At 51.0% G+C, this 25711-nt stretch overlaps 2 protein-coding genes across 4 annotated transcripts; one reads left to right on the top strand and one right to left on the bottom strand.

Annotated features, from left to right (window-relative positions):
• Positions 1 to 2354: 2354 nt before the first annotated feature.
• On the top strand, positions 2355 to 5458 carry CATSPERH (catsper channel auxiliary subunit eta). The gene is made up of 3 exons (XM_014074744.2): positions 2355 to 2531; positions 3827 to 3926; positions 5382 to 5458. Exons 1-3 carry the CDS (start codon positions 2355 to 2357, stop codon positions 5456 to 5458), a joined length of 354 nt encoding a protein of 117 aa, XP_013930219.1.
• Positions 5459 to 5607: 149 nt separating this feature from the next.
• Positions 5608 to 25639, bottom strand: ZFPL1 (zinc finger protein like 1). Of its 3 annotated transcripts, XR_015695510.1 has the most exons (9): positions 25469 to 25639; positions 19910 to 20047; positions 13944 to 14055; positions 12405 to 12598; positions 10841 to 10916; positions 8826 to 8978; positions 8020 to 8149; positions 6315 to 7348; positions 5608 to 6209 (listed from the first exon to the last, which is right to left on the bottom strand). XR_015695510.1 is itself a non-coding variant. In XM_087705370.1 (8 exons), the coding sequence occupies exons 2-8, from the start codon at positions 20009 to 20011 to the stop codon at positions 7165 to 7167; spliced, it is 951 nt and encodes a 316-aa protein (XP_087561496.1). In that variant the 5' UTR covers positions 20012 to 20047; positions 25469 to 25639; the 3' UTR covers positions 5608 to 7164. The 3 variants fall into 3 exon arrangements, 2 of the variants coding, with proteins under 2 accessions (XP_087561496.1, XP_013930222.2); XM_087705370.1 differs by having other exon boundaries at positions 5608 to 7348; XM_014074747.2 differs by lacking the exon at positions 25469 to 25639 and adding an exon at positions 20547 to 20644 and having other exon boundaries at positions 5608 to 7348.
• Positions 25640 to 25711: the final 72 nt, after the last annotated feature.

The raw sequence follows: 25711 nt of genomic DNA, 5'->3' as shown, positions 1-25711 counted from the left end.
CCTTGATCCGTTTCCATCTATTACTTCTTGTCCTGCCTTCTGGTGCTTCGGAGATCAAGTCAATCCCCCCTTTGAGACAACCCCCAATTACTAGAAGACAGCTATCATGCCATCTCTACTCCTTCTCTTTTGTTAGACCAGACATACCTAATTTTCTCAATTGTTCGTTGTGAGTTTTAGCTTCCAGACCCTTCATCATCTGTTCTGACCTAAGCTTCCATGTAAAAATCACATTCTTAGTCCCCCAAACCCTGTGGTTTTTTTTGAACGGCTGTAAATTATGTTCATTCACATCCCGTAATGATTCACAAATAGTCCGTGAAGAGTCCGACTGAAGTCTGCCACAGTCTTTCAGGGTAAGGCTGATAAGCGCCCACCTTTATCTCCCTTGAAACGCTGCCAGAGACCTAATTGGCAATTCGCTTTGCAAGGCCACAAGGAGCACAGAGTCAAAACAGAGCTTCAGAGTTTAAACTGATCAGAACGAACAAAATTGCTTCCTGCAAAGGCTCACTTCCATTTGCTCCTCTTTTATGTCTTATGAGAGGAGCCAATCATCTCCAAGCCTTCCTCGCAAGTCGACCCTTGTTCTTTAGCTGTTCCCTTCATCTGGCAGCTCTGCGCATACGCACACTGGGAACAGGCTCCAGCTGTTCATCTGCCTCACTGATGTCTGACTCTGAAGGCAGCTGATAACTGTCAGACGGCCCTGGCCCCTTCTCTGCCTCTGACACAGAGCCCTCCTCAGAGCCTTCCCCAGACTCCAAGACTGGCCCATCTTCCTCCCCAACCTCCTCACTATCCGAATCTGCTGCCAGCTCCGCAGGTCACCAATGGACCACAACATCACTTTCTTGCTTCTCTGCACTTTTTCTAGAGCCTGAACGTGGTTTTTGTATTGTGATGACAAGAATTGCACGCAGCATTCCAAGTGTGGTCTCCCTTTTTTGGAAAGTTGCCTCTCTCTTGAAAGAGCTTGTCCCTCCATCGCTGCAGAGGTTAACCCTTGGACCATGATTTCCTACACACTTGGATGTCTTCGGAGCTTGCCTTGGCCATCGGTACTTACTATCAGGGTTCCAAGTAATAGACCCATAGTAAGCAAAACTCCAAGGCAGGTAGATTCCTCAAAGGATAGCTTTCATTAGATATCTCACATTGGCACGTATCTGGTGAAAACCAACTCTGAAGGTTCCCACAGTTTTCACCTAATTAATTTTGTTACTTTTCTCAAAACAATCAGTCGCATTGCCACCAGGAAGACTGGCAATGATGTTCAAGGATAAATCGGCTAAATGTTGGAAATGCCACCATACACCTGGCGCGTAATAACATAAAGTATATGGTGGACATGCGTAGAAGCAAGAAAATATTTGACTAAAGAACACACGTGGCTCGAAAAGATGATACAACAACACAGAGTCTTAAAATCTAAAATATACCTGATTTCACCAGAAACTTACAGTAAAGAAAATGTATTTTTGATTACTCAAGTTATAACAGCAGCTAGGATTCTATTTGCACAAAATTGGAAAAGCGAAGAGATTCCCACAGAGGAGAATGTGATTAGGAAAACAGTAGAATGTGCAGAAATGAACAAATTAACACTGGCAATTAAAGAGAAAGAACTGATTATTACACTATATGGGATGGTATTTTATCAATGGTTAAGAGAATAAACTTAAAAATTAGAAGTCAAATTACCTGTCTTAAAATGTATTAATTAGAGTTAACATCACTAATAGAGTTAAATAAATTAAGAAGAGGATTGTTATAATATCAAACATGTAAAATTGGCATTAAGTTGGAATAGATAAATAATGAATATGATTGTAAAACTTAACTGTTATCGCACAAAAGTCTTACCCAGACGACACGCTGCTAAATGGATTGTTTGTGTCAAGAAAAAACAAAAACTTTTAAAAAAATCAGTCAGTCATATGGTCCAATCATGGCGTTGTTTGGTTGCCTGGTGACATCACTCCTCCTTCCTCTGACCCGGTGTGAGAATGACCTTGGTTCCTAAGAGTAAGTTTTGTTTTGACTACAAAATCGCAGCTATCTCTAATCCCCTCTCCCTGTCCCTCAGCCCCAGGGTGGTGACACGGAAGCCTCCAAGATGGCTTCGGTCAGGTCAGCTTCAGGGTTGACACCTGCTGTCGGGTGATGATGCCCGATACCTATCTGCTTTGGGGAAAAAGTCTGCCAATCGTCCGGCTTCTAGAACCTCTGCATCCTTATGACTTCATCAGGTCAGGATCTCTGAAGACACCTCTTGTGCAGACCACCTCCAGGGCGGGCCTCCTTCGTCGCAGCTCCCCTAAGAAGAACCCAGCTGCCTATTGATAAAGCAAATGGGCTCATGGAAGGACCCCTTCCTCACTGTCACCTTCCCAAGCAAGGTCATCTTCATCATTAGCTCATGGGTTCTCTTCGTCATCAACCTCGGAGTGATCATCGGGGACCTCTACCACTTCCTGGTCTCTCAAAGAGGAGATCTCATGAGCTTCCACTTCACCGTATCGCTGCTGGTAAAGATTCTCCCTTCCCCTCTTTTGCAATTCAGTCGTTTCCCACAGAGGGGAATAGATGACCTCTAGCTAGGCGACCAGGGAAAATAGATCCACCACAGCCTTTACAGATTAACAGAATTGGAAGGGACCTTGTAGGTCATCTAGTCCAACCCCCAGGCCCAAGCAGGAGCCCCTGCACCCTTTCTGACAGAGGGCAGTCCAGTCTTTTCTTGAAAGCCTCCAGGGATGAAGCTCCCAGAAGGCAACTTCTCTTCCGTGGGTTGATTGTCCACCATGTCAGGAAATTCCTCCTTATTTCCAGGTCGAATCTCTCCTTGGTCAGTTTCCATCCATTTTTCCTTCTCTGGCCTTTGAGGGCTTTGGAAAATAGCTTGACCCCCTTCCTCCTCTCTGGGGCAGCCCCTCAAATATTGGAAGATGCTCTCCTGTCTCCCCTGGTCCTTCTCTTCCCTAGACCAGCCAGGCCCAGTTCCTGCAACCGTTCTTTGTATGTTTTAGCCTCCAGTCCCCTCATCATCAAGGTTGTTCTCTGCACTTTTTCTAGAGTCTCCACGTCTTTTTTTATAGTGTGGTGATCCAAAGTGGATCACAAATTTGATCAATCAATCAACGGACAGGCAGAAAGTGTATCTAACCCAGTGTTTCTCAACCTTGGCAACTTGAAGATGTCCGGACTTCAACTCCCAGAATTCCCCAGCCAGCATTCGCTGGCTGGGGAATTCTGGGAGTTGAAGCCCGGACATCTTCAAATTGCCAAGGTTGAGAAACACTGATCTAACCTCTCATTCTGCTCCTTTTGGGTGGCAATTTTGCTGGGAGAGTCGGGCTGTCAGGCTGCAACGAGGATGGATCTCGGCAAGGTGTCGACTTTTTTTTCAGGACATGTGGTGGGCACTGTTACAAAATGGCCAGCGTTTCCCACAAGGCCAACTCCTCTCCCATAATGCCCTTTGCTGTTCCTGAAAGCCCTTGTGGTGGTGGTGTGTATGTGTGTGTCTATGTCAGGGATCTCCAACCTTGGCCATTTTAACACTTGTGGACTTCAATTCCCAGAATTCCTCAGCCAGCCATGCTGAGGAATTCTGGGTGTCGAAGTCCACAAGTGTTGCCAAGGTTAGCGACCCCTGCTGCGAAGCGACAGGGTGCGAGAGGCCACTTGTTGCCTTCCTATTCTCTTCTACAAAAAATTAAAATATTTTTTTTTAAACGTTGGAGAAGGGAGGAGGAAAGCTCGGCTCTTTGCAACGGGAGAACCATTCATTTCCCCTTGTTCTTCTTTGGGTTTCTCACAGTTCTCCCACGTGACGAGCTTCTACTTGGCTCTCATAGCCAGCGTCTACACCATGCAAGCGGATGATGGCTTCTTGACGTGCTTGTCCCTGACCTCCTTAGGTAAGATGATGATCAGGAGGAGGAGGAGAAGGAGTTTCCCAGGGTAACAAGCTAGCTTCTTTTAGCTACTGCTTAAGTTTCCAATCCCTCTACCATCTAGGCTGGGGTTCCCGAATCTTTGGAAAATTTAGAAGTCTTGACTTCAAATCCCAGAACTCCCCAGCTGGCATGCTTTAAGAGGGATGGGCTTCTGCTCCCAGGATTCCCCAGGCATATGTGAACTTCAACTCCCAGAATTCCCCAACTGGCCTACTTTAAGAGGGGTGGACTTCAACTCCCAGAATTCCTCAGCCGGCATGCTTTAAGAGGGATGGGCTATTGCTCCCAGGATTCCCCAGGCATATGTGAACTTCAACTCCCAGAATTCCCCAACTGGCCTACTTTAAGAGGGGTGGACTCCAACTCCCAGAATTCCTCAGCCGCCATGCTTTAAGAGGGATGGGCTTCTGCTCCCAGGATTCTCCAGGCATATGTGAACTTCAACTCCCAGAATTCCCCAACTGGCCTACTTTAAGAGGGGTGGACTCCAACTCCCAGAATTCCTCAGCCAACATGCTTTAAAAGGTGTGGGCTTCTGCTCCCAGGATTCCCCAGGCATATGTGAACTTCAACTCCCAGAATTCCCCAACTGGCCTACTTTAAGAGGGGTGGACTACAACTCCCAGAATTCAGCGGTGCTTGTTAGAGAATTCTGGGAATTGAAGTCCACACTTCTTAAAGTTGTCGAGGTTGTGAAACTATGATCTAGGCTCTACATTCATTTCCACCCCCCTCCACCGCAATCGATTTTCCAAATTGTGAGAATTGAAGTCCATGTCGTGAACAGGTCATGGTTGCCCAACCTGGTCTAGTGATTAAGGCACCAGGAGTAGAAAGCAGGAGATGGCGAGTTCTAATCCCGCCTGAGGCACGAAACCCGGCTAGTGACTTTTGGCCAATTACCAGGAGATGATGAGTTCTAATCCCGCCTCAGGCATGAAACCTGGGTGGCTGATTGGACCAACCACCAGGGGATGCAGGAATGCCGACTGAGTGATTGGGAGCCAGTCCCTCCTTTTCAGTCCAATCCGCTACACAGGATTGTTATGGGGAAATCACCAGGTGTCTGTGAGTTCTAGTTCTGCCTTAGGCATGAAAACCAGCTGGCTGACCTTGGGTCAATCACCAGCAGACAGTGAGTTCAAATCCTGCTTTAGCCCTAAAAAAGCCGGCTGGGTGATTTTGGGCCAATCACTAGGAGACAATGACTTCTAGTTCTGTCTTAGGCACCAGCTGGGTGACTTTGTACCCGGCTGTCTTTCAGCTTGGCCCACCTCACAGGGTTGTTGTTGCTGCTGGGAAACCAGGAAGGTCGGTTGGATATGTTCCCTGCCTCGAGTTATTTGTCAAGATAATAAAAAGTGGAGATATCCATGAATGAATGAATAAATCGATATATTTTCCTTTTTCATCCAGTCGCGAATTTCTCTCTGTACCTGGCCCGATTCTGGATGGACTATCTCACCATCGAGTACAGGGAGGAAAAATACTAATGATCGGAAGGAAGCAGGGATGAGACGAGAGAAGCCAAAAAAATTGAGAGGGGGTTTCTCCCCCAACTCCCACTCACCCCCAAGCTTGTTCACGTTATCCCAGCCGGTAACCTCTGAAGGACGGAGCAACGAAGGAGTAACTACCACCCTTTAGGATCAGCCAAGAGTGTTTAATAGAACATTAACCAATGTCTCTATTGCTTCAATGTGCCAGAGATTTGCACGCTCACCGCCCTACATCGGAAGAATCCAGAGGTGAGAAATAAACCCTGCGGGAAATTTCAGAGCTGTCCTTCGAACCGGTCCCCAAACCTTTCCAAAATGGGGGTCCCCTGCAAAGGATGGCAACCACACCCTTCTTGATCGGACATCTGGGATGAGAGAGACTTTCCTCCACCGGGTGCCCTCCCCTGCTCTCCCCCAAAAATGGACTGGGACCGTCGCTTTCTGCTGGAGAAGGGGAAAAAGTGGTTTTGGAGAAGACAAGGTTGAGGCCACCCTTTCTGGAAAAACCTAGAGCCTGAACAGAGTGGAGATGTTGCCAGAGGACAAAAGTGTGGGGCATAAGATAATAATGGCCTCCTTTTTTAATTTGACGTGTAGCTCCTGGCTTATGAAGGGAAGCGATTCCTAAGCCCCGAGGCGCCGTTGCCTTCTCATCTCCGCAGCACTTCGAGCACCTGCTCATCAAACCCTGGACCTTTTTCAACCTCTGGGTTGCAGAGAAACTGTGTGGAGGGAGCCTTTGGTCCTACAGGATGGGCCCCCAAGCCCGAGGGGGCCTGGAAGACACACGTTGTGCCCTCCCCCAAGACACCCCGTATCTAGCAGGTAATTAGAAGTGGCGGAGAAAGGCCGGAAACTAGTTGTGTTAACGGAAAGGACCGAAGTGGGGTGCAAACAGATGTTGCTTCAGCTTAGATAGAGCCCCCTTTTTGGGGGGGGGGAGTGTATGGGGGTGGAGCTTTGGCGTTCCCGCAACCAAGACAAGCTTGCACAGAAGCATCGAAGTGGATTTAGGAGATGAGGTCTTGTTTCTTGACGGAGAACTTCACGAACTTGGCCGTACTTTTTTGTAAAAATTGCTACGGGATGGGCGTGGCGACAGCCCCTCCCCCCAGTTCTGTCGATCACGCCCGCCTCAAGCAACTTCCTTCAAAGAAGGAAAACAAAGCAATGAGGAAACTTGACCCCTAAGGAAAAGTGGGTTTCTGCCTGGCTCAAGTGGAAGCCAAGTTGTGAGAAAAGAGAGAAACGGGGGCTGCTTTTGCCCATCCACCTACTGAGTAGGAGCGAGGGAAGAAAACGAGAAATGGGAGGCCCTGTTCTCTTTAAAATTGCCAGTTCCATCCTGTCCCTCCACTGCACACTACTCCTTTCTGCCTAAAGCTGCCCATCAGGGCAACAACATTTGTTGTTTACAATTCCCATCGGACTGTGGGGAGGAGGAGGAGGAAGAGAAAGAGATGGGCCATCTTTGAACTGGTATACCTTCATCCAAGCTTCCAAGGTGTCCCCAACAACCTTGTTTGTCCAGGCTGGGAAGCTGACGGAGACACACACGCACACCGAGTAGTCGCAGCCCCAGGCCTCCCTCTCCCCCTCCCTCCCTCTGGGGGTGCCATTCTGCCAGCTGCCAAGAGGAAGAGCCCAGAGTGTGGGGTACAGGGCCAACATGGCGAAGGAGAGGCCGGCCCCTACTCAAACTACTGTCCCACTCGGATGTTAGGGTTGAACTTGGGGTCTAGGCTGGGGTCGTTGTCGGCCGAGGCCCGGCCTACTTTCATCATGACGATGACGAGTGTCAGGAAGCCGATCCCGCCGATTAGAAGGAATATGATGAACCGCTGCATCAACGACCGCGGCTGCTTCCGGGTGCCGAAACGATTCCTGCCGGCAGAAGGAGAGAGGAAATGGAACTGCCCCGTCCTTTTGAGGTTCTGAATTTGATCCTGCCTACTGGGGGTGCTTTCGAGGCGTTGGCTGGCTCGCCACAGGATCTCCTGCGCCAAGGAGGGGGCGGGGGGAAAGAATGAGGAAACTTGCCAGGAGAGACTCCAGAATAATCAAGCGAGCAGAACCCAAAAATATTCCAAAGTCCACCAGATCTGAATCGGACCTGCTTGGAATCGCAACGGTGTTTTTCTCCAAAAGGTGACGAGATCCCCCCCCCCCCCCCCCCCGAAAAGGTTTCGCTTCTCATCCAAGAAGCCGATTCAGTTCTGGATGAGAAGTGAAATGTTTAAACTGAGGAAGTCCAGTTAGTTACCTTTGGAAAAAGTAACTGAGCTGGAGGACCGAAGCGTCTCCATGGACATTCAAACCCACTCAGAAGCCAGGCGGAGTTTGGCACCCTACTGAGAAGAGCCGTTTTTCAGGCTCTGCAACAGTCAGCGCAAAACCAAGAGGAAAACGAGCGCTCCCATTTCGCTTTGTGACTTTCCTCCCGTCGCTCTCGGTCCCTTTCAAAATCTCTGCGGCTGTCTTTACTGCAAGCACCTCCCGGGGGAGATCGGTTCCCAAACCAACAAGCCTTTGGGAAGTGTTTCTCGGGGACTCACTTGAGCAGCTGGGCGAGCCAGCTGAGCGTCGGCCTCCGGCGGTATTTGTCCTCGTCGAAGTCGATGGTGGTGTTCGAGTCCTGGCCGACGCCGGCTTCCCGGGTGTCGTAAATTTTCCGTGACGAGGAGGCTGCAGGTGAAGAGAGACGAGAAGGCCCCGGGGGAGGGGGGGAATTAACAACCCTTCCTCCACCTCCCCCGAAACTCTGCATAATCGATTATAGGAAACCAAGTGAGAACGGTACAGCGGTATCATGTAAACGCGATGTTATGAATCATGATGGTAAAAGGAAAAAGAGGGAGGAGAAACGGTCAGGGAAAGGAAAATGTGCGTCCTGGACAATTATCCCCATTATGCAAACTGTCCAAAGGATGCTTAAAATTCTTCTTCCTTGTCCTTCTGTAGGATATGGACGAGCCAGCCACAGCACGGAGATATTTCATGCTTTATTCTCCTTCCTCTTTATTTTTTGGAGCTTTTTTTCACCCCCCTGTATCCCTGGAGAAATTACAAGTAGAAGTGGAAAAAAAACAAAACCCAACAACTCCAAAGTCCTTTCTTGGGAGTTTTTTGGGAGGGGTAAAAATGAAGGATTTACGCAATGCTTTATCAAATAAAGGCACTCAGATTTTAAGCAAGGATAACTCAACAATCAAAGGTCAACAAAATACGCCAACATTTCTTGGGGATACGGCTACAAGCAAGGTGACCACGCCTCCCTCCCCAAATTGATTTATCTCCCTCCGTCACCCACCCACCCCAAACGCAGCTGCCGACTTTGCCCTGACGGTGAGAATGTCTCTACCTGCGTCACTCATGCTGACGATGGTGTGCTGGTCGGACACGCCGCCATTCTTCAGATTTTGCTGCTGCTGTGGCGGGGACTCGAAGTTGCAACCTGCGCTGTAGGCGAAGGCCGAGGCCGTACTCTGTGGGGCAGCGTCTTCTGAATTCAGGGCTGCGGGAGGGAGGAGGAGAGCTTGAGATCCAAGGGAGAACTGTTTTTTTTTTTTTTTGAGACGTTTAGCATTTAGTGCTGCTGCTAGATGTTAAACTGAGCTTTCTGGGAATTATAGGACTGTCTGCGTTTGTGTAGGCTGCTCAGCCTACTGAGGAGGCAGCACTTAAAATCAGTGTATGAATCAATAAAGTAAGAGATAAAGTGGCCTGATTGTGGCTGAATTTAGGTCCTGGGTTTTTAAAAACCATTTAAATGTATTGTTTTATCGTGTAAAACAGACAAAAGGAAACAAAGCAACGAACAACAACAAAAATATAGTGTACAAATAAAGAGGGAAAAGTGATTAAGATTTAATATTTAACATAAAAGATCTGCCCTGGCTAAGTGCTGAAAGAAAAGAAAAAGCAATACATTATCCCCCCCCCTTTATTCATTCATTTATTTATTTAGGTAGGTAGGTATATAGACAGAAAGATATAAGATAATAGATAGATAGATGATAGACAAATACAGACAGACAGACAGACAGACAGATTAGATAGATAGATAAAGAGAGGGCGATGTAGATCGATCGATCGATCGATAGATAGAGGAGAGGGAGATGTAGATAGATAGATAGATAGATAGATAGATAGATAGATAGATAGATAGATAGATAGATAGATATAGATAGATAGAAGAGAGGGAGATATAGATAGATAGATAGATATATAGCAATAGCAATAGCAGTAGACTTATATACCGCTTCATAGGGCTTTCAGCCCTCTCTAAGCGGTTTACAGAGAGTCAGCCTCTTGCCCCCAACAATCTGGGTCCTCATCTTACCCACCTCGGAAGGATGGAAGGCTGAGTCAACCCTGAGCCGGTGGGATTTGAACCGCTGAACTGCTGATCTAGCAGTAGCCTGCAGTGCTGCATTTAACCACTGCGCCACCTTGGCTCTATAGAAGAGAGGTAGATGTAGATAGATAGATGATAGATGATAGATGATAGATAGATAGATAGATAGATAGATAGATAGATAGATAGATAGATAGAGGGAGGAGAGGGAGATGTAGATAGATGATAGATAGATAGATAGATAGATAGAAGAGAGGGAGATGTAGATAGATAGATGATAGATAGATAGATAGATAGATAGATAGATAGATAGATAGATAGATAGATAGATAGATAGAAGAGAGGTAGATGTAGATTGATAGATGATAGATAGATAGATAGATAGATAGATAGATAGATAGATAGATAGAAGAGAGGGAGATGTAGATAGATGATAGATAGATAGATAGATAGATAGATAGATAGATAGATAGATAGATAGATAGATAGATAGAAGAGAGGGAGATGTAGGTAGATGAGATAGATAGATAGAGATAGATGATAGAGACAGGCAATAGACAAATACAGAGAGATGATATAGATGGATGGATGATGGATGGATTGATAGATTGATGGATGGACCGACTGATGACCAACAGATAGACAGAGAGATAGACAGACAGACGATAGACAAATACTTAGATAGATGAGATAGATGATAGATGGATGCTCAGATGCCGTCATCCCCATCTTGTTCTTTATACAGTTTCTTCACCTTAGCAGTTTTTAAGATGAGTGGACTTCAACTCCCACAATTCCCCAGCCAGCTCAGTTATTGCCGGTTTGCTCAGGGAACCTTTGCGCCCATGCTTGATGTGCATGTGCTTGCGCAGCACTAAAAAAAATGCTTCTGCGCATGCCCAGAAGCAAAAAACGAGACGGTGGTGCCTGTGGCGGCGTGGAGAGAACTGGTTCGGGGGCGTGGCAGTTACTACCGACTCGGCCGAACCGGTAGGAACTCCCCTCTGCCATAGACTCACCTGTGAAACTGGACCAGTCGCTGCCCTCTGAGGTGTTGTGAGCATCCACCTCGTGACTCACTTCCGTTTCGTCAATCTGAGCAGGCAAAAAACCAAAATCAAAATTCAGGTTAATCACCGGGCGGGATCTGGAAAGAAAGTCAAAAGCTTTGATTTGACTCTTGAAGAGGGACATCCTGGACAATGTTTGTTGGCTGGTTTGTCAAATTTCTTGGCCGCCCAACTTATCTTAAGGTAACTTGAGGCCAGGGATGGCTAACTTTTTTGTCACCGCGTGGCGGAAGGACGTGTTCGTGCCCACCCATAATGCAATGTGCACATGACCCCCTCTGCATGCCCCCCCCCGTGCATGGACATGGGGGTCCCCCTCCCCCCTGTGCATGCACGCGCGACACGCCCCATTCTGGGCTTCCCTGCAGCCTCCTGGGACCTGCCCCCGCCATGCATGCACACGCTTCTCCCGCATGCGCCCCCCCCACGCATGCACAGCAGAGACCCAAAGACCAGGTAGCCAGTGGGAGGCGCGTGCGTAGTGGAACGATGGCTCGCCTGCCTGCAGGGAGGGCTCCGCGTGCCCCCCCTGTGGCACAACAGAACAGGCTCCGTCTTGCAGGAGGTTTCCAAACCAGGGTTGGTTAGCCGTTACAATATCCAAGGTGATTTAGCGCATGTTTGCACCGAAGAGGGCTGGCTTGGATGACCTTTAAGGTCCCCAGGAACAACTGAACTATCGGTAAAAGGACCAGGAAAGGTCCTCTCTTTTAAAGGAGCTTGCTCCCTGACTAGGACGGAAGCTGCCAAGTACCGCATTTTCCGGAGTATAAGACGCACCAAGATTTTGAACAGGTGAATTATTTTTTTAAAGGTTTTGCACTTTGCAGGCCTTCCAAACCCTCTGCAGGCCTCATTTTTTGTGAAAAACGGGGCACGCAGAAAGTTTGATAGGTCTGCAAATTGCTCCTGGCGTCTGGGGGCAAAAACGGCCTCTTTTTTTTTTTTGCAAAAAACAAGGCATGCAAAGGCTTTGGGAGGCTTGTAGAGTGCTGGGGGGGGGCAAAAATGAGCAAAAAACGGGCCATTTTTTTGCTCGTTTTTGCTCTCCTCAGCCCGCAGGAGCACTCTACAAGCCTCCCAAAGCCTATGCATGTCCAATTTTGTAAAGGTGGCGGGGTTTCGGGAGGCCAAAAGTGGTGTATTCAGTGTATAAGACGCAAACAGATTTTCAACCTCTTTTTTTGGGAGGGGGGTGCATCTTATACTCTGAAAAATACGGTAATAATAGGGAGGTTGTCTGCAGGGATTACCTTTTTAAACAAAATGAACTACTTTGTGTTTTTTTTTTAATGGACAAAACCAAAGGCTGGGAAACTTGGGTCTTGAACCTCAATCTCTGCTTTTGACAGAGATCAGTCCGTCATTTTTCCTGAGGCGCTCTCAATCGCTGGTGGGGGAAGGAAAAAATCGACAACAATCTGGATTTGTTTCAAAAGGGATTAAAGGGGCTGGGGCTGTGAAAAATGGCTCAGGAAGCAGCTCAGCGATATGGCAGGACTCCATTTCTTACCAGGGGAAGCCGGAGTCCGGCCCGAGCCCAGTTGACGGTTGAGAGCTTCTCTCGGAGGGCAGAGGCAACCGGGCTGACCAAGTTGGTGGGAGGGAAGATGGGGCCCTGGCACGAGGGACACTGGTAGCCAGCGGGGGCTGTGTTCTGCGGCAACTGGTTGGCCATCTCATTGAGGCAGGACCAATGGAAGAGGTCTGGGGAGAAGAGGAGACGTTAAACCAAAGTCCTACCTTGGAGGGGCTGTGCAAAGGAGATACTCCATCATTCTGGTCGTGGTTGCCCCAAAGGTGCTTTTCCATAAGGCAACTGGACTTGGTTTTTTTTTTTTTAAATCTATATCTATAAAAGGCAAATACCACACACTCATCACGAAATCTCCAGAACTGTAACACTTACAAACTTGAAATTCGGCACGTATGTTCCTCTTGGCTTCTAGGTGCTCGCTAAGAAAGGATTTTTCAAAATGCCAATCAGATCATTAGCATTTCTTATCATTGTGAAGTTTCCAAAAGATGACCTAATTAATTTACGAGCCCTGAGACAAAGTTCAAAAGAAATCCATTCATTTATTAGGATCAACATTTTGGCATGTTCTTCTGCAGAGCCGAAACTGATTACCGCTGTAATGGTGTCTGAACTTTACCCCTGAATCCCCTCCCTTCTGTCTGTGTCATAAATCACATCCACCAACAAGGTGCTGCGGCAGGCTATGAACGTGCGCATTTCACACGTTTGACTCTGGCCAAAGATATGCATGGCATTCTCCTCCCTTTTCTCTCTTTTTTATGTCAACTTGATAATAGTCATGGAAACACATTTCAAGTTGACAGCCATATTATTAACATACTCTGATGCTAAGGAGCTAGACTTTCTACTCCCCCTCCCCACCTGAAAAGAACTCTATTCCAACTGCCACTTTATATCTTTAGACTGGAGATAAGATGGTGTACATTGGGGAAACAAAACAGCCACTTCACAAACACATGGCACAACACAGGAGAACAAAACCATCAGGACAAGTGTCAGCAGTCCATCTGCATTTAAGAGACAAAAGCCGCTCTTTAGAAGACGGCAAAGTTCACATTTTGGACAGAGAGGACCACTGATTTGAAAGAAGTATGGTCCAAGAGGCCACCTGTGTCAAAATTGAACAGCCCTCTCTCAACAGGAGAGAGAAGGATACGACATCATCTATCTCCAGTCCACAACACAGTCCTTTCAGCAGTTCCAAGAAGCCCCCACACCCATTTGCACCATTCAGGGGACACAGAGAAACCTCCAAGTGGCCTCAACGACCCTCTAAAAAGGATGCAAACGACCAGCTGCCTGCAAGGAATATAAATCCTTCCCTTCCCCACCATCCAGTCAGAGCTGAAGAAGCTTCTTGGACGGGAAGCGAAACGTCTCCAAAGAAAAATCAGAAAGTCCAGTTGCCTTTTGGGAAAAAAAAAGGACCTTTGGGACATTCTTAGGTTGATGAATCCCCTGTCCAGAGGGCGTTTTGGGGAGCCACAGGAGGCCCAGAGAGTTTCTACTGACCGTAACATACAAGCCGAACCGTCTCTTTGTTGGAAAGTAACGCATTGCACAACCGGCAGTTGGGATTGTAATCGCTGTCTTGCAGCCACTGTAGGTAGGACTGGACGATGCACTGGGGGGGGGGGAGGAAAAACAGGGGGGAAATAAATAAAACAATGGTTGTCAAAGGCAGCAGGTGGAAATTGAGAGGGAGGGGAGCCTGTTCATGTCACAGAATGGAAACAGCCTTTTATTTCAGTTTTTAAGGCGATTTGTAACAATCAGGGTCTAACACAAAATTAGTATGCATCTTGTTCTGGACAGCCATAAATCAGATTCTAGTTGACTCAGCCTTCCGTCCTTCTGAAGTCGGTAAAATGAAGACCCAGATTTTGGGGGCAAGAGGCTGACTCTGTAAACCACTTAGAAAGGGATGTAAAAGCACTGTGAAGTGGGATATAAGTCTAAGTGCTTTTGCTATTGCCCTTCCTTCCTTCCTTCCTTCCTTCCTTCCTTCCTTCCTTCCTTCCTTCCTTCCTTCCTTCCTTCCTTCCTTCCTGTTAGAATTCAGTATTGCAGGCTAACTCTGCCCACAATCAGGAGTTTGATTCTGACTGGCTCAAGGTTGACTCAGCCTTCTGTCCTTCCGAGGTGGGTAAAATGAGGACCCAGATTGTTGAGAGCAAAAATACGGACTTTGCAAACCGCTTAAAGAAAGCACCGTGAAGCAGTGTGTATAAGTCTAAGTGCTTTTGCTATCTTCCTTCCATCCCCCCTCCCTCCCTCTTTCTTTAGAGAGGGCTATGAAGCATGGTGAAGCAGTATATAAATCTAAGTGCTATTGCTATTTTCCTTCCTTCCTTCCTTCCTCCTCCCCTCCCCCCCTTCCTTAGAGAGGGCTGCAAAGCACTGTAAAGCACTGTATAAATCTAAGTGCTATTGCTATTTTCCTCCCTCCCTCCTTCCTTAGAGAGGGCCGCAAAGCACTGTAAAGCACTGTATAAATCTAAGTGCTATTGCTATTTTCCTTCCTTCCTCCTTCCTTCCTTAGAGGGCTGGAAAGCACCGTGAAGTACTCTATAAGTCTAAGAGGTATTGCTATCTTAAACATTCAAAGAGCCATTTGGTCCTGTTTCCCACAGAAAAGAAAAAGGACGTTGGTCTTACCTGAACGTCTATTTTCTGATGGGAGGAGGGAATGGTCACACGTGGGTTTTATCACAGCCTGATTGGTCCAAGGCTGAGAGGAAATCTATAAATACCGGTGCCTGTCCATTGCTAGCCCAGATTCTCGAACATGAACGGTACAACTGAAAAACAAGAAACAACACAACAAACCCCGGGAAACACCCCCCGGGCCCTCCCCTTGGCCCCAACAGACAGAACTCAGGGCGGGTTGTGACCATTCCCTCCTCCCATCAGAAAATAGACGTTCAGGTAAGACCAACGTCCTTTTTCCAGAATGGGAGGAGGGAATGGTCACACGTGGGACATACCCAAGCTAAAGTCCCAGGGAGGGAGAACAGGAACTCTAGGAACCAAGGGGAGCCTCAGCTGCCACCCCCTGTAGGACCCTACGACCGAAAGACGCGTCCGCTGACGCGAAAGCATCCAGACGATAATGCCGGATGAACGAGGTTGGAGAGGCCCAGGTAGCCGCCCGGCAGATGTCTTCAAACGGGGCCCTCGTGGCCCACGCTGCCGAGGTTGCCGCGCTCCTTGTAGAGTGCGCCGTGACGCCTGACGGAACCGGCCGCCCTGAGGCCACGTAGGCCTCCGAGATGGCCTGACGCAGCCAACGGCCGATGGTAGCCGAGGACACCCTCGAACCCAGAGCTCCAGGTAGGAAGGAGACAAACAAGGCCTCCGACTTGGGGAAATCCTTGGTCCGCCGGAGGTAGATCCGCAAGGCACGGCGGACATCCAGACGATGCCAAAGACGCTCCCTGTCAGTGGACGGACTCGGGCAGAAGTCAGGCAGGACGATCTCCTGAGCCCTGTGAAAGGGGGTATTCACCTTGGGGACGAATGCCGGGTCAAGGCGAAGGACCACTCTGTCCTGGTGAAAATGACAGAGGTCGTCCTTACAAGACAGGGCGCCCAGCTCGGATATACGCCGGGCGGAAGTGATGGCCACCAGGAAGACCACCTTCAGTGATAAGAAGCGCAAGTGCACCGAGCGGAGAGGTTCAAACGGGGCTCCTGTTAATGCCTTGAGGACAAGCGGAAGATCCCACGTGGGGAATCTATGAACGGGGGGAGGCCTGAGATTTGCCGCCCCCTTGAGGAACAGCTTGACCAGAGGAGACTGGGAAAGAGAAGAAGATCCCGCCCCCCCCAAGACCGAGGACAGAGCCGCCACTTGGCGACGCAAGGTGTTTTGCGAGAGCCCGTCCTCCAGGCCCTTCTGAAGGAAATCCAAGACGTTGGGGATGGTGGCTCTGTCGGGAGAGATGCCCTTGGGGGAGCACCAGCGGACGAACGCTGCCCAGGTGGAGTTATAAATGCGGGTCGTTGAGGGACGACGGGCCGCCTCGATGGTGCGAATGACCCCGGAAGACAGATGAGCCCCCCTTAGAAGCCGCCGTTCAAGAGCCAAACGGTCAGCTGAAGCCACTGAGGCTCTGGGTGAATCAGGGCCCCCTGCCGTAAGACCACCTCCCCCTGCGGAATCCTCCACGGGGAAGTCACTGACAGCTGAACCAGGTCCGCAAACCAGGGTCTCCTGGGCCAAAACGGGGCCACCAGAATGACCAGGGCCCTTTCCGTCACCACCTTCCTGACGGTCCCCGGGATGAGTGGAATGGGGGGAAAGGCATAGAGAAGGCCCGGGGGCCACCGGCTCCTGAGGGCATCCGTGCCCTCTGCCAAGCTGGATTGGAAACGGGTGAAGAAACGCGGGAGTTGTGTGTTCTCGGGAGACGCAAACAGGTCCACCCGGGGGGACCCGAACCGACGACAGATCTCCCGGAACAGCGACGGGTGGAGTTGCCACTCGCCGTTGTCCAGAGTTGCTCGACTGAGCCAGTCCGCCTGGACGTTGGAGAGTCCCGAGATGTGCTCCGCCACCAGGGACTGTAAGTGTTTCTCCGCCCACGACCCCAATCGCAGAGCCTCCAGCCAGAGGGCTCTCGAGTGGGTCCCGCCCTGACGATTGATGTGCGCCTTGGTGGCCACATTGTCCGTCAGGAGGAGAACGTGGCTCCCTTCCACCGAGGAGCGAAAGTGACTCAGAGCCAGACGCGCGGCCTTCAGTTCCAGCCAATTGATGTTGTGACGGAGGTCCGAGGCCGTCCATCTGCCCTGAGCCATCCGAGAGCCCACCAGGGCCCCCCACCCGAACAGACTCGCGTCCGTGGTGACGGTCACCCTGTTCGGCTCCCAGAACAGACACCCCCGCTGGATGGCCGGGGAGAGCCACCACACCAGGGATGCACGGACCCCCGTCGAGATGCGGAGAGTCCGAAGGGAATTGCTCATTCGTCCCCTCTGATAGGGGATAAGCTCCCATTGAAGGGGCCGAAGATGGAGTCTGGCCCACGGGACAATCCCTATGCAAGAGACCATCTTGCCCAATAACTGCGACAGAGAGAGGATGGAAACGGAGCGCTTTGTGCGAACGCTCTCTGCCAGCCGACGGAGGCTGACCTGCCTCTCCTGAGACAGACGCACCTCCCCCAACTTGGAATCTATGACTGTCCCCAGATGCAGAATGCGAGTGGAGGGAGTGAGATGGCTCTTTTCGAAGTTTACCGAGAACCCCAGGGCCTGGAGGCTTCGAATGGTAATCTGAAGATCTGAAACGGCCTGAGACAGGGAGCCCGCCTGAAGCAAGACATCGTCTAAATAACATTGGAGGCGGACCGGGACCGATCTCAGATGGGCCGCCAGAGCCGCCAGGACCTTTGTGAAGGTCCTCGGGGCCGAGGCCAGGCCGAAGGGAAGAGCCCTGTACTGGTAATGGTGGGGCCCGTGGGAGAACCTCAAGAACCGGCGATGAACGGGCAGGATGGGAATATGAAGATAGGCCTCCGTGAGATCCACGGAGGCCAGGAAATCGCCTTTCCTGATGCCCTGAAGGATGGACTTGAGCGATGACATTTTGAACCGCCTGTAGACCAGAAACCTGTTCAGGCGCTTGAGGTCTAGAATTGCTCTCCAACCCCCCGTGCTCTTCGGGACCACGAAGAGATTTGAGTAGTGGCCCAGGCCCCGTTCCCCTGCGGGAACCGCCTCCACCGCATGGATTTCGAGGAGGTGGGCGATCGCCTGACTCATCAGGCGGCGGCGCTCTCGACTCCGGGATGGAGGGAACGACCGAAAGAGATTTGGAGGAGTGGAGAGAAATTCTAACCTGAGCCCGTAACGAACCGTGGCTCGAACCCAGGCGTCCGACGTGATGTCGTCCCACCGGTCCGCATAAAGAGCGAGGCGGCCGCCGATGGGATGACTCGGGTTCGAGTCACTTCCCCCTGCGGAAGGGACGGCCGCCTCCCCCCCGAAAGGGCCGCCGAGCCTGGCCCTGGAAACGGCTCCTGTCCTGGAAGGGCTGCCCCAAGAAATGCCTGTCAGAAGAAAAAGAAGAGAAGCGCTGGTTATAGCCGAAGTTAGGGGCCCTATATCGTTGCCTACGGAAGGGACGAGACTTGTTCTCGGCCTTCTTAGCCGTGGAGGGTAGGACCTTCTTGTCCTTATCCTCCACGAGGATGCGAGTAAGAGCCTCCCCGAAGAGATCGGACCCCTTGAAGGGGGCAGCCGCCAAATCCCATTTCGCTTTGTTGTCCATTTGCCAATGGCGCAACCACAGGAGCCTACGGGAGGTGACCGAGGTGGCCAGGGCGCTAGAAGCAAACTTGACCGTGTCCAAGGTCGCGTCAGCTGAAAACTGACACGCCGCCAGAATCTTGACCAGATCCTGATGGATCCGGTCCTCCTGTATGGGAATGCGTGCCTGCAGCTTCTTGAGCCACATGACCGTGGCACGATTAAAGTAGGAAGCCGAGGCCGCCGCCTTAATGGCCCACGCTGTGGCGTTGAAGTTCTTCCGCAACGTAAGCTCTGCGCGCTTATCCTCCGGCTTCATCTTATCTGCCGCATCGCCCGACACCACCGGGGAGGAGGACACCAATGCGGCCACAGGGGTGTCAACCGTCGGGAGCTGAATGGCCTGAGCAAAGGTTTGCTCCATGTTATAATGCCGACGGTCGGTACTACCTGGAGAAGAGAAAGTGGAAGGTTTAGCCCACTGGTCGGTCAGAACCTCTAGGAACAAGGGAGGGGCAGGGATCTCTTCCTTGTTGGTGGCCGTGGCAGAGAACATGACCATGTCGGGATCCCTTGGGGGGGGCACAGAGGGATCCCCAGTTCCAACCTTGGTGGTGTGCCTCGCCTTATCCAAGAGAACTTTAAACAAGGCGGGCATAAATAGAACTCACCCAAAAGGAGAAAACAAACAGAACCTATCCAACTACTCTACAGCTTGGACCAGGCTGAGAGAGAATCTGGGCTAGCAATGGACAGGCACCGGTATTTATAGATTTCCTCTCAGCCTTGGACCAATCAGGCTGTGATAAAACCCACGTGTGACCATTCCCTCCTCCCATTCTGGAAAACACGGGGAGCCACAAAACCCTGACTTATTTCCTGAGCGGCCACAAAACCAGCATTGCGTAGTTGAATTAAACGTTCTGTTTTCTTCTGAAACTTTTCTTGGATTTATCCATGGCTGGCCTACTGGGGGTCGAAAAGCTCAATAAATTGCCTGTTGGCGGGTGTCACACACTGCGTATTTTGAGTGACGGGGAGCCGCAGCAGAGGGATGAAAAAGCCACATGCGGCTCCGGAGCCGCAGGTTGCCGCTCCCTGTCTTAGGTCCTTTCATATACCTTGACTGCGGGTGGTTTCATACCCTGCTTGTACCCGGGCACCCACCCTTCTGATTTCTCTTGTTTCAAAGCATCTGCCTTCCCTGTGCTATTCCCATTTACCTTGGCGTGGTTAGCGACAATGCAGTTCTCGCACACGTTCACCCGGTGCTCAAAGCAGAAGAGGTTGGTGACCTTCCTCTTGGGACATTTGCAGAGCCCCATTGTAGTCGGCGCAGGGGTGGCTTAGCCCAAGAAGAGCTGGAGAAAGAGGACACAGACAGAGGGATTACCTGCACAGGTGTTCCCTCCCAAGTTTCCTTAGAAAGCAAGGAGCAACGTCCTGTTACCAGTGCGGAGCGATGATACAAATTAGGATCCAACTAGCACGAAAGAAGCCCTGATCAAGAGAGCACCTGCAGCCCAGGGTTGAACTGTGGTTGCTCTCTGAGTTTGGTGGTTTCCTTGCAGACGTTTCATGATCCAGCTAGGGAACATCACCAGTGCTAGAAGGGAGTGGGGTTTGCTCCCTGTTTATGTGCAAGTGTCGGTGGGAGTGTTCTTGGTGATTCCTAGACTAAGCTATTGTTTAGTGTTTGTTTGTCTGAGCTGGGAGTCCCTTAATTGTAACTCTGTTTACTGCTTGATTGTCAGAGAGGCAACTTCACTTCTTTCTAGCACTGATGATGTTCCCTAGTTGGGTTATGAAATGTCTGCAACAACAACAACAAAAAAAAAAAAAAACAACCCACACAACAACCTCAGAAAGCACCAGGGATCCCATAGTCCTTTTCCTCCTTCACAAATCTCCTTCCCTTCTAGCATTGATGATGTTACATAGTTGGGTAATGAAACATCTGCAAGAAAACAACCAAGCTCAGAGAATGCCCCTGGGGCATTATCCTGGATAGTGCCTGTGTAAGAAGGCCCTCTGCCACCTTCGATTGCTCCGGACTTTTTGGACCTTTTCAGACCTACAGAAGAGGGGGATACGAGACATTCCCCTACACGCCTTGTTTGGACCATAGCTGGACTTCAGTTATTTCAACCATCTCGAACGCTGAGAGCCATTTGCGCTACCTGAACTTGCACTTTTAACAACTGCGTAATCTATCTTTTTTCTCTCTTTTTCTTCCTTCTCCTTCTTCTTTCTTTTGTATGGGATATGTATGTGATTGAGTGAATGATCCCACTTTTTATTACCTATTATTGTTGTATTTTTTGTGTTTTTAATTACTACGTGGGGACTGCCTGGGTGAGTGAATGAGTATATTTGATTCGGAGGACCTGTTGAGGAATGCGGGGGTCATGGAGGTGGTCGGGGGGACTATGGACACAGGAGCGGGCCGGAGCATCACGGTCGTTACAGGGAGGGGCAGATATGGCAGGGACTTTAGGGCTGGCCATTACCGGGGAAGGAGGGCTCGCTACGTTACAGAGATCCCTCCTTCCGGCCCTATGAGTCCCACTCCAAGGCCAGATGGCGCGAGTAATCAGGACCCTGGTCTCAGGCTGTTGTCGCTAAATGCCAGGTCTGTAGTTCATAAGGCTCCTCTCGTCCGGGACTTAATTTTGGACGAGAGGGCAGACCTGGCATGTATTACTGAAACCTGGCTGGGCCCGGAGGGGGGAGTCCCCCTCGTAGAGATGTGCCCAGAGGGTTTTCAGGTGCTCCATCAGCCGAGAGCTCAGTGAAGGGGTGGGGGTGTGGCTATTGTTATCCGAGAGTCTTTAGTACCTCGTAGGATCCCTGCTCCGGAGCTTGTCGGGTGTGAGTCCCTGCTGGTGAAGTTGGACCTCAAGGGTCAAGTGGGTCTGCTGTTAACGTACCTGCCTCCCAACAGCATTGCAGCAGCCCTCCCCTCGCTCCTCGAGACGGTAGCCGAGCTGGCAGTTGAGTTCCCCAGGCTTATGGTTCTGGGGGATTTCAATTGCCCTCGCTCGGTGAACACTCTGATGGAGCGCAGGAGTTCATGGCTTCCATGACAGCCATGGGCTTGACCCAAGTAATTCGGGGCCCAACCCACTCGGCGGGTCACATGCTCGACCTCGTATTTCTCTCGGAGCAGTGGACTTGTGGTCTTGGTCTGAGGGGGAGTAAGATCGTACCCCTGTCGTGGTCAGACCACTACCTACTGAGGCTTGACTTTCGGAGACCAAACCCCCACTGTAGGGAGGAGGAACCGACCAGGTGGTTCCGCCCCAGGCGACTTATGGACCCTTTGAGGTTCCAGACGGAGCTTGGGGTTATTCCTGATACCCTCGCCCGCAGTCCGGCGGAGACTCTAGTTGCTGCTTGGAACTCGGCAGCGACGGAGTCTCTTAACCGGATTGCGCCTCTACGGCCGCTCCGAGGCAGTGGATCCAGGAAGCCTCCTTGGTTTACTGAGGAACTCCGGGAGAGGAAGCGCCGGAAGAGACGCCTAGAGCACAATTGGAGATCCAATAAATCCGAATCGAACCGAGCACTTTTAACATCTTGCATCAGAGAATACATCCGGGCAATCAGGACGTCGAAAAGAACTTATATTGCCACTCTGATTGCTTCCGCTGAGTCACGCCCAGCCGCCCTGTTCAGGATAACCCGCTCCCTCCTAAATAGGAGGGATACGGGGGATCCTTTGCAGGGCAGGGCTGAGGATTACGTCCAGTTTCTCGCGGACAAAGTTGCTCGGTTTCAGTCGGACTTGGACTCCAATTCTGCAGAACCAGCCGAGGCACTAAGGGATAATCTGGTAGGCCATCGCTGGGTTGAGTTTCAGGCTGTTGCCCCTGAGGACGTGGACAAGGCCATGAGAGCTGTAAGTGCCTCCACATGTGTACTGGACCCGTGCCCCTCCTGGTTGGTTGTTAACGGCAGGTAGGTGACACGGGGCTGGATCTTAAGGCGGTGGTGGTGAGACCCCTCCTGAAGAAACCATCTTTGGATCCAACCGTTCTAAACAACTACCGTACAGTCTCCAACCTCCCCTTTGTGGGGAAGGTTGTTGAGAAGGTGGTGGCCTTTCAGCTCCAATGGTCCTTGGAGGAAGCTAGTTATCTTGACCCATTCCAGTCTGCCTTCAGGCCTGGCTACAGCACAGAAACCGCTTTGGTCGCATTGTCCGATGACCTCTGGAGAGCCAGGGATGGAGGCCATGCCTCCATCCTGGTACTCCTTGACCTCTCAGCGGCTTTCGATACCATCGACCATGGTATCCTTCTGCGACGACTGCGGGAGGTGGGGGTGGGAGGCACTGTTTTACGGTGGTTCTCCTCTTACCTCTCGGACAGGTCGCAGTCGGTGTTAGTCGGAGGGCAGAGATCGACCCCTAGGCCCCTAACATATGGGGTGCCGCAGGGTTCGGTCCTGTCCCCCCTACTTTTTAATATCTACATGAAACCGCTGGGCGAGATCATTCGGCGGCACGGGATAAAATACCACCAGTATGCGGACGATCCTCAGTTGTATCTGTCCGCCCCGTGCCAACTCAATGAAGCGGTGGACGTGATGAACCAGGGCCTTGAAGCTGTTAGGGACTGGATGAGGGTTAACAAGCTTGTGCTCAACCCAGATAAGACCGAGTGGCTGTTGTGCTTCCCTCCCACTAATTTGGCAAGTGTTCCATCTCTCAGGCTGGGGGGTCAAACATTACACCCCTCAGACAGGGTCCGCAACTTGGGAGTCCTCCTGGACCCACAGCTGACTTTTGAACATCATTTGTCGGCTGTGACCAGGGGGGCATTTGCCCAGGTTTGCCTGGTGCACCAGTTGCGCCCCTACCTGAACCGGGAGGCTCTCACAACAGTCACTCATGCCCTTGTGACCTCTAGGCTGGAGTACTGCAATGGGCTCTACTTTGGGCTGCCCTTGAAGAGTATTCAGCGACTTCAGCTAGTCCAGAATGCGGCCGCGCGAGCGATCGTGGGTGCACCTCGTTTCACCCACATAACACCTATCTTCCGCGAGCTGCACTGGCTACCTGTCGATCTCCGGGTACGCTTCAAGGTGCTACTTGTCACCTACAAAGCCCTTCATGGTAGTGGATCTGGGTACTTGAGAGACCGCCTACTGCCAATTACCTCCACTCGACCAATTAGATCCCATAGATTAGGCCTCCTCCGAGTTCCATCTGCCGGTCAATGTCGACTGGCAACCACGTGGAGGAGAGCCTTCTCGGTGGCAGCTCTGACCCTATGGAACGATCTCCCCGTGGAGATTCGTACCCTCACCACCCTCCAGACCTTCCGCATAGCCCTTAAAACCTGGCTGTCCTGTCAGGCCTGGGGTTAAAGACCGTAACCCACCCAAATTGTATGCATGTTGTGCTTTTAATGATGTACTGTCTTATGTATTAATCTGTTTGTTCTCCCTTCCTTCCGAATTGTAAGCCGCCCCGAGTCCCCCCAGGGAAAAGGGCGGCATATAAATAAACTACTCAAACTCATACTCAATGCAAGGATCCCACAGTCTCCTCCCCCTCTCTTCCCCCAGACCCCACTGCCTTCTAGAGCTAAAGATGCCACCTAATTGAATCATGAAACATCTGCAAGCGAAGATCCAAGCTCAGAGAGCACCAAGGACCCCACAGTCCTCCTCGTCCTCCTCTCCACAAACCCCACTCCCTTCTAGCACTGATGATGTTCTCTAGTGGGGTCATGAAACGTTTGCAAGAAAACAAACAAGCTCAGAGAGCACCAAGGACCCCACAGTCCCCCTCCTCCTTTTCCACAACCCCACATCCCTTCTAGCACTGATGATGTTCTCTAGTTGGGTCATGAAGTTGGCTCTGCAAGAAAACAAGCCCAGAGAGCAGCCAGGACCACTCGTGTCAACCCTGAGCTATAAATATTCTCCTTTATTGCTCTTCCTCCTCCTTTCCACACACCCGCTTCCCTTCTAGTACTGAAGATGTTACCTGGTAGGGTCATGAAGTGTCTGCCACAAAACAGCCAAGCTCAGAGAGCACCAAAGACCCCACAGTCCTTTTCCTCCTCCACCTCCTCCTCCATTCTGCAAACCCTACTCTCTTCTAGCATGGATGATATTCCCTCGTTGGGTCATGAATACCTAATAAATACCTAAATGAAACGTCTGCAAGAGAACAAGCTAGTCCAGAGAGCACCAAGGACCCCCATAGTCCTCCCCACCTTTTCCTCCTCTATTCTGCAAACCCTAACCCCTTCTAGCCCTGATAATGTTCCCTAGTTGGGTCACCAAAAGTCTGCAAGGAAACAAACAAGCCCTGACAACACCCAGGACCCTACAGTCCTTTTCCTCCTCTTCCTCTCCACAACCCTCCTTCCCTTCTAACACTGATGATGTTATCTAGTAGGGTCACGAAACGTCTGCAAGAAAACCACCAAAGCTCAGAGGGCAGTAAGGACCACTCCCCCCCCCGCCCCAACAGCAGAATTACTCATTACCTAACAGGGCAGCTCCATGACTGATATCTGACGGGCATCCAAACCCGCCCGCCGTAACTCCGAAGCAAGCTCGATCTGAATGGGAGGGGCGGATTCCCCGGCCACCCTCCCCCTGGGGCTGCAATCAGGGCAACCCAGCCCCATCATCCCCGGCCCTCCTGGCCATCAAAGCCCATCATTCTCCCACCCACACCGCAAGCAGGACCCAGGGGTGTTCCACGAGATCATATAGCCGGTCCCCTCCCCGCAACCACGGTGTGTGGGGGTATACCCTACCTGCCTCCCTTGGCGAAGAAACCGTCCCGGGGCGGCCCAGGCGCCGGTAAGCACGTCGCCGGAGCTGCCCAACCGCCTCTGGCTCTCCCTAGCCGGGGCCGGTCCTCGGGCGAAGTGCGAGGCCCAACTGTCTCCGCCGCCTCCCTCCGGCCAGCTGCCACGTCTCTTCCGGGAACGTCGCGCTCTGTTTGCGTCACGCCGGCCGCTCTCTCTTTCTCTCTTTCTCTCTATCCTCTCTCACTC

Source organism: Thamnophis sirtalis, unplaced genomic scaffold (genome assembly GCF_051295495.1).
Source record: "Thamnophis sirtalis isolate CommonGarterSnake01/CBP01778 unplaced genomic scaffold, rThaSir2_p1.2 scaffold_2, whole genome shotgun sequence".
NCBI classification, from domain to species: domain Eukaryota; kingdom Metazoa; phylum Chordata; class Lepidosauria; order Squamata; family Natricidae; genus Thamnophis; species Thamnophis sirtalis.
This window is presented reverse-complemented; position numbering and strand designations above follow the sequence as displayed.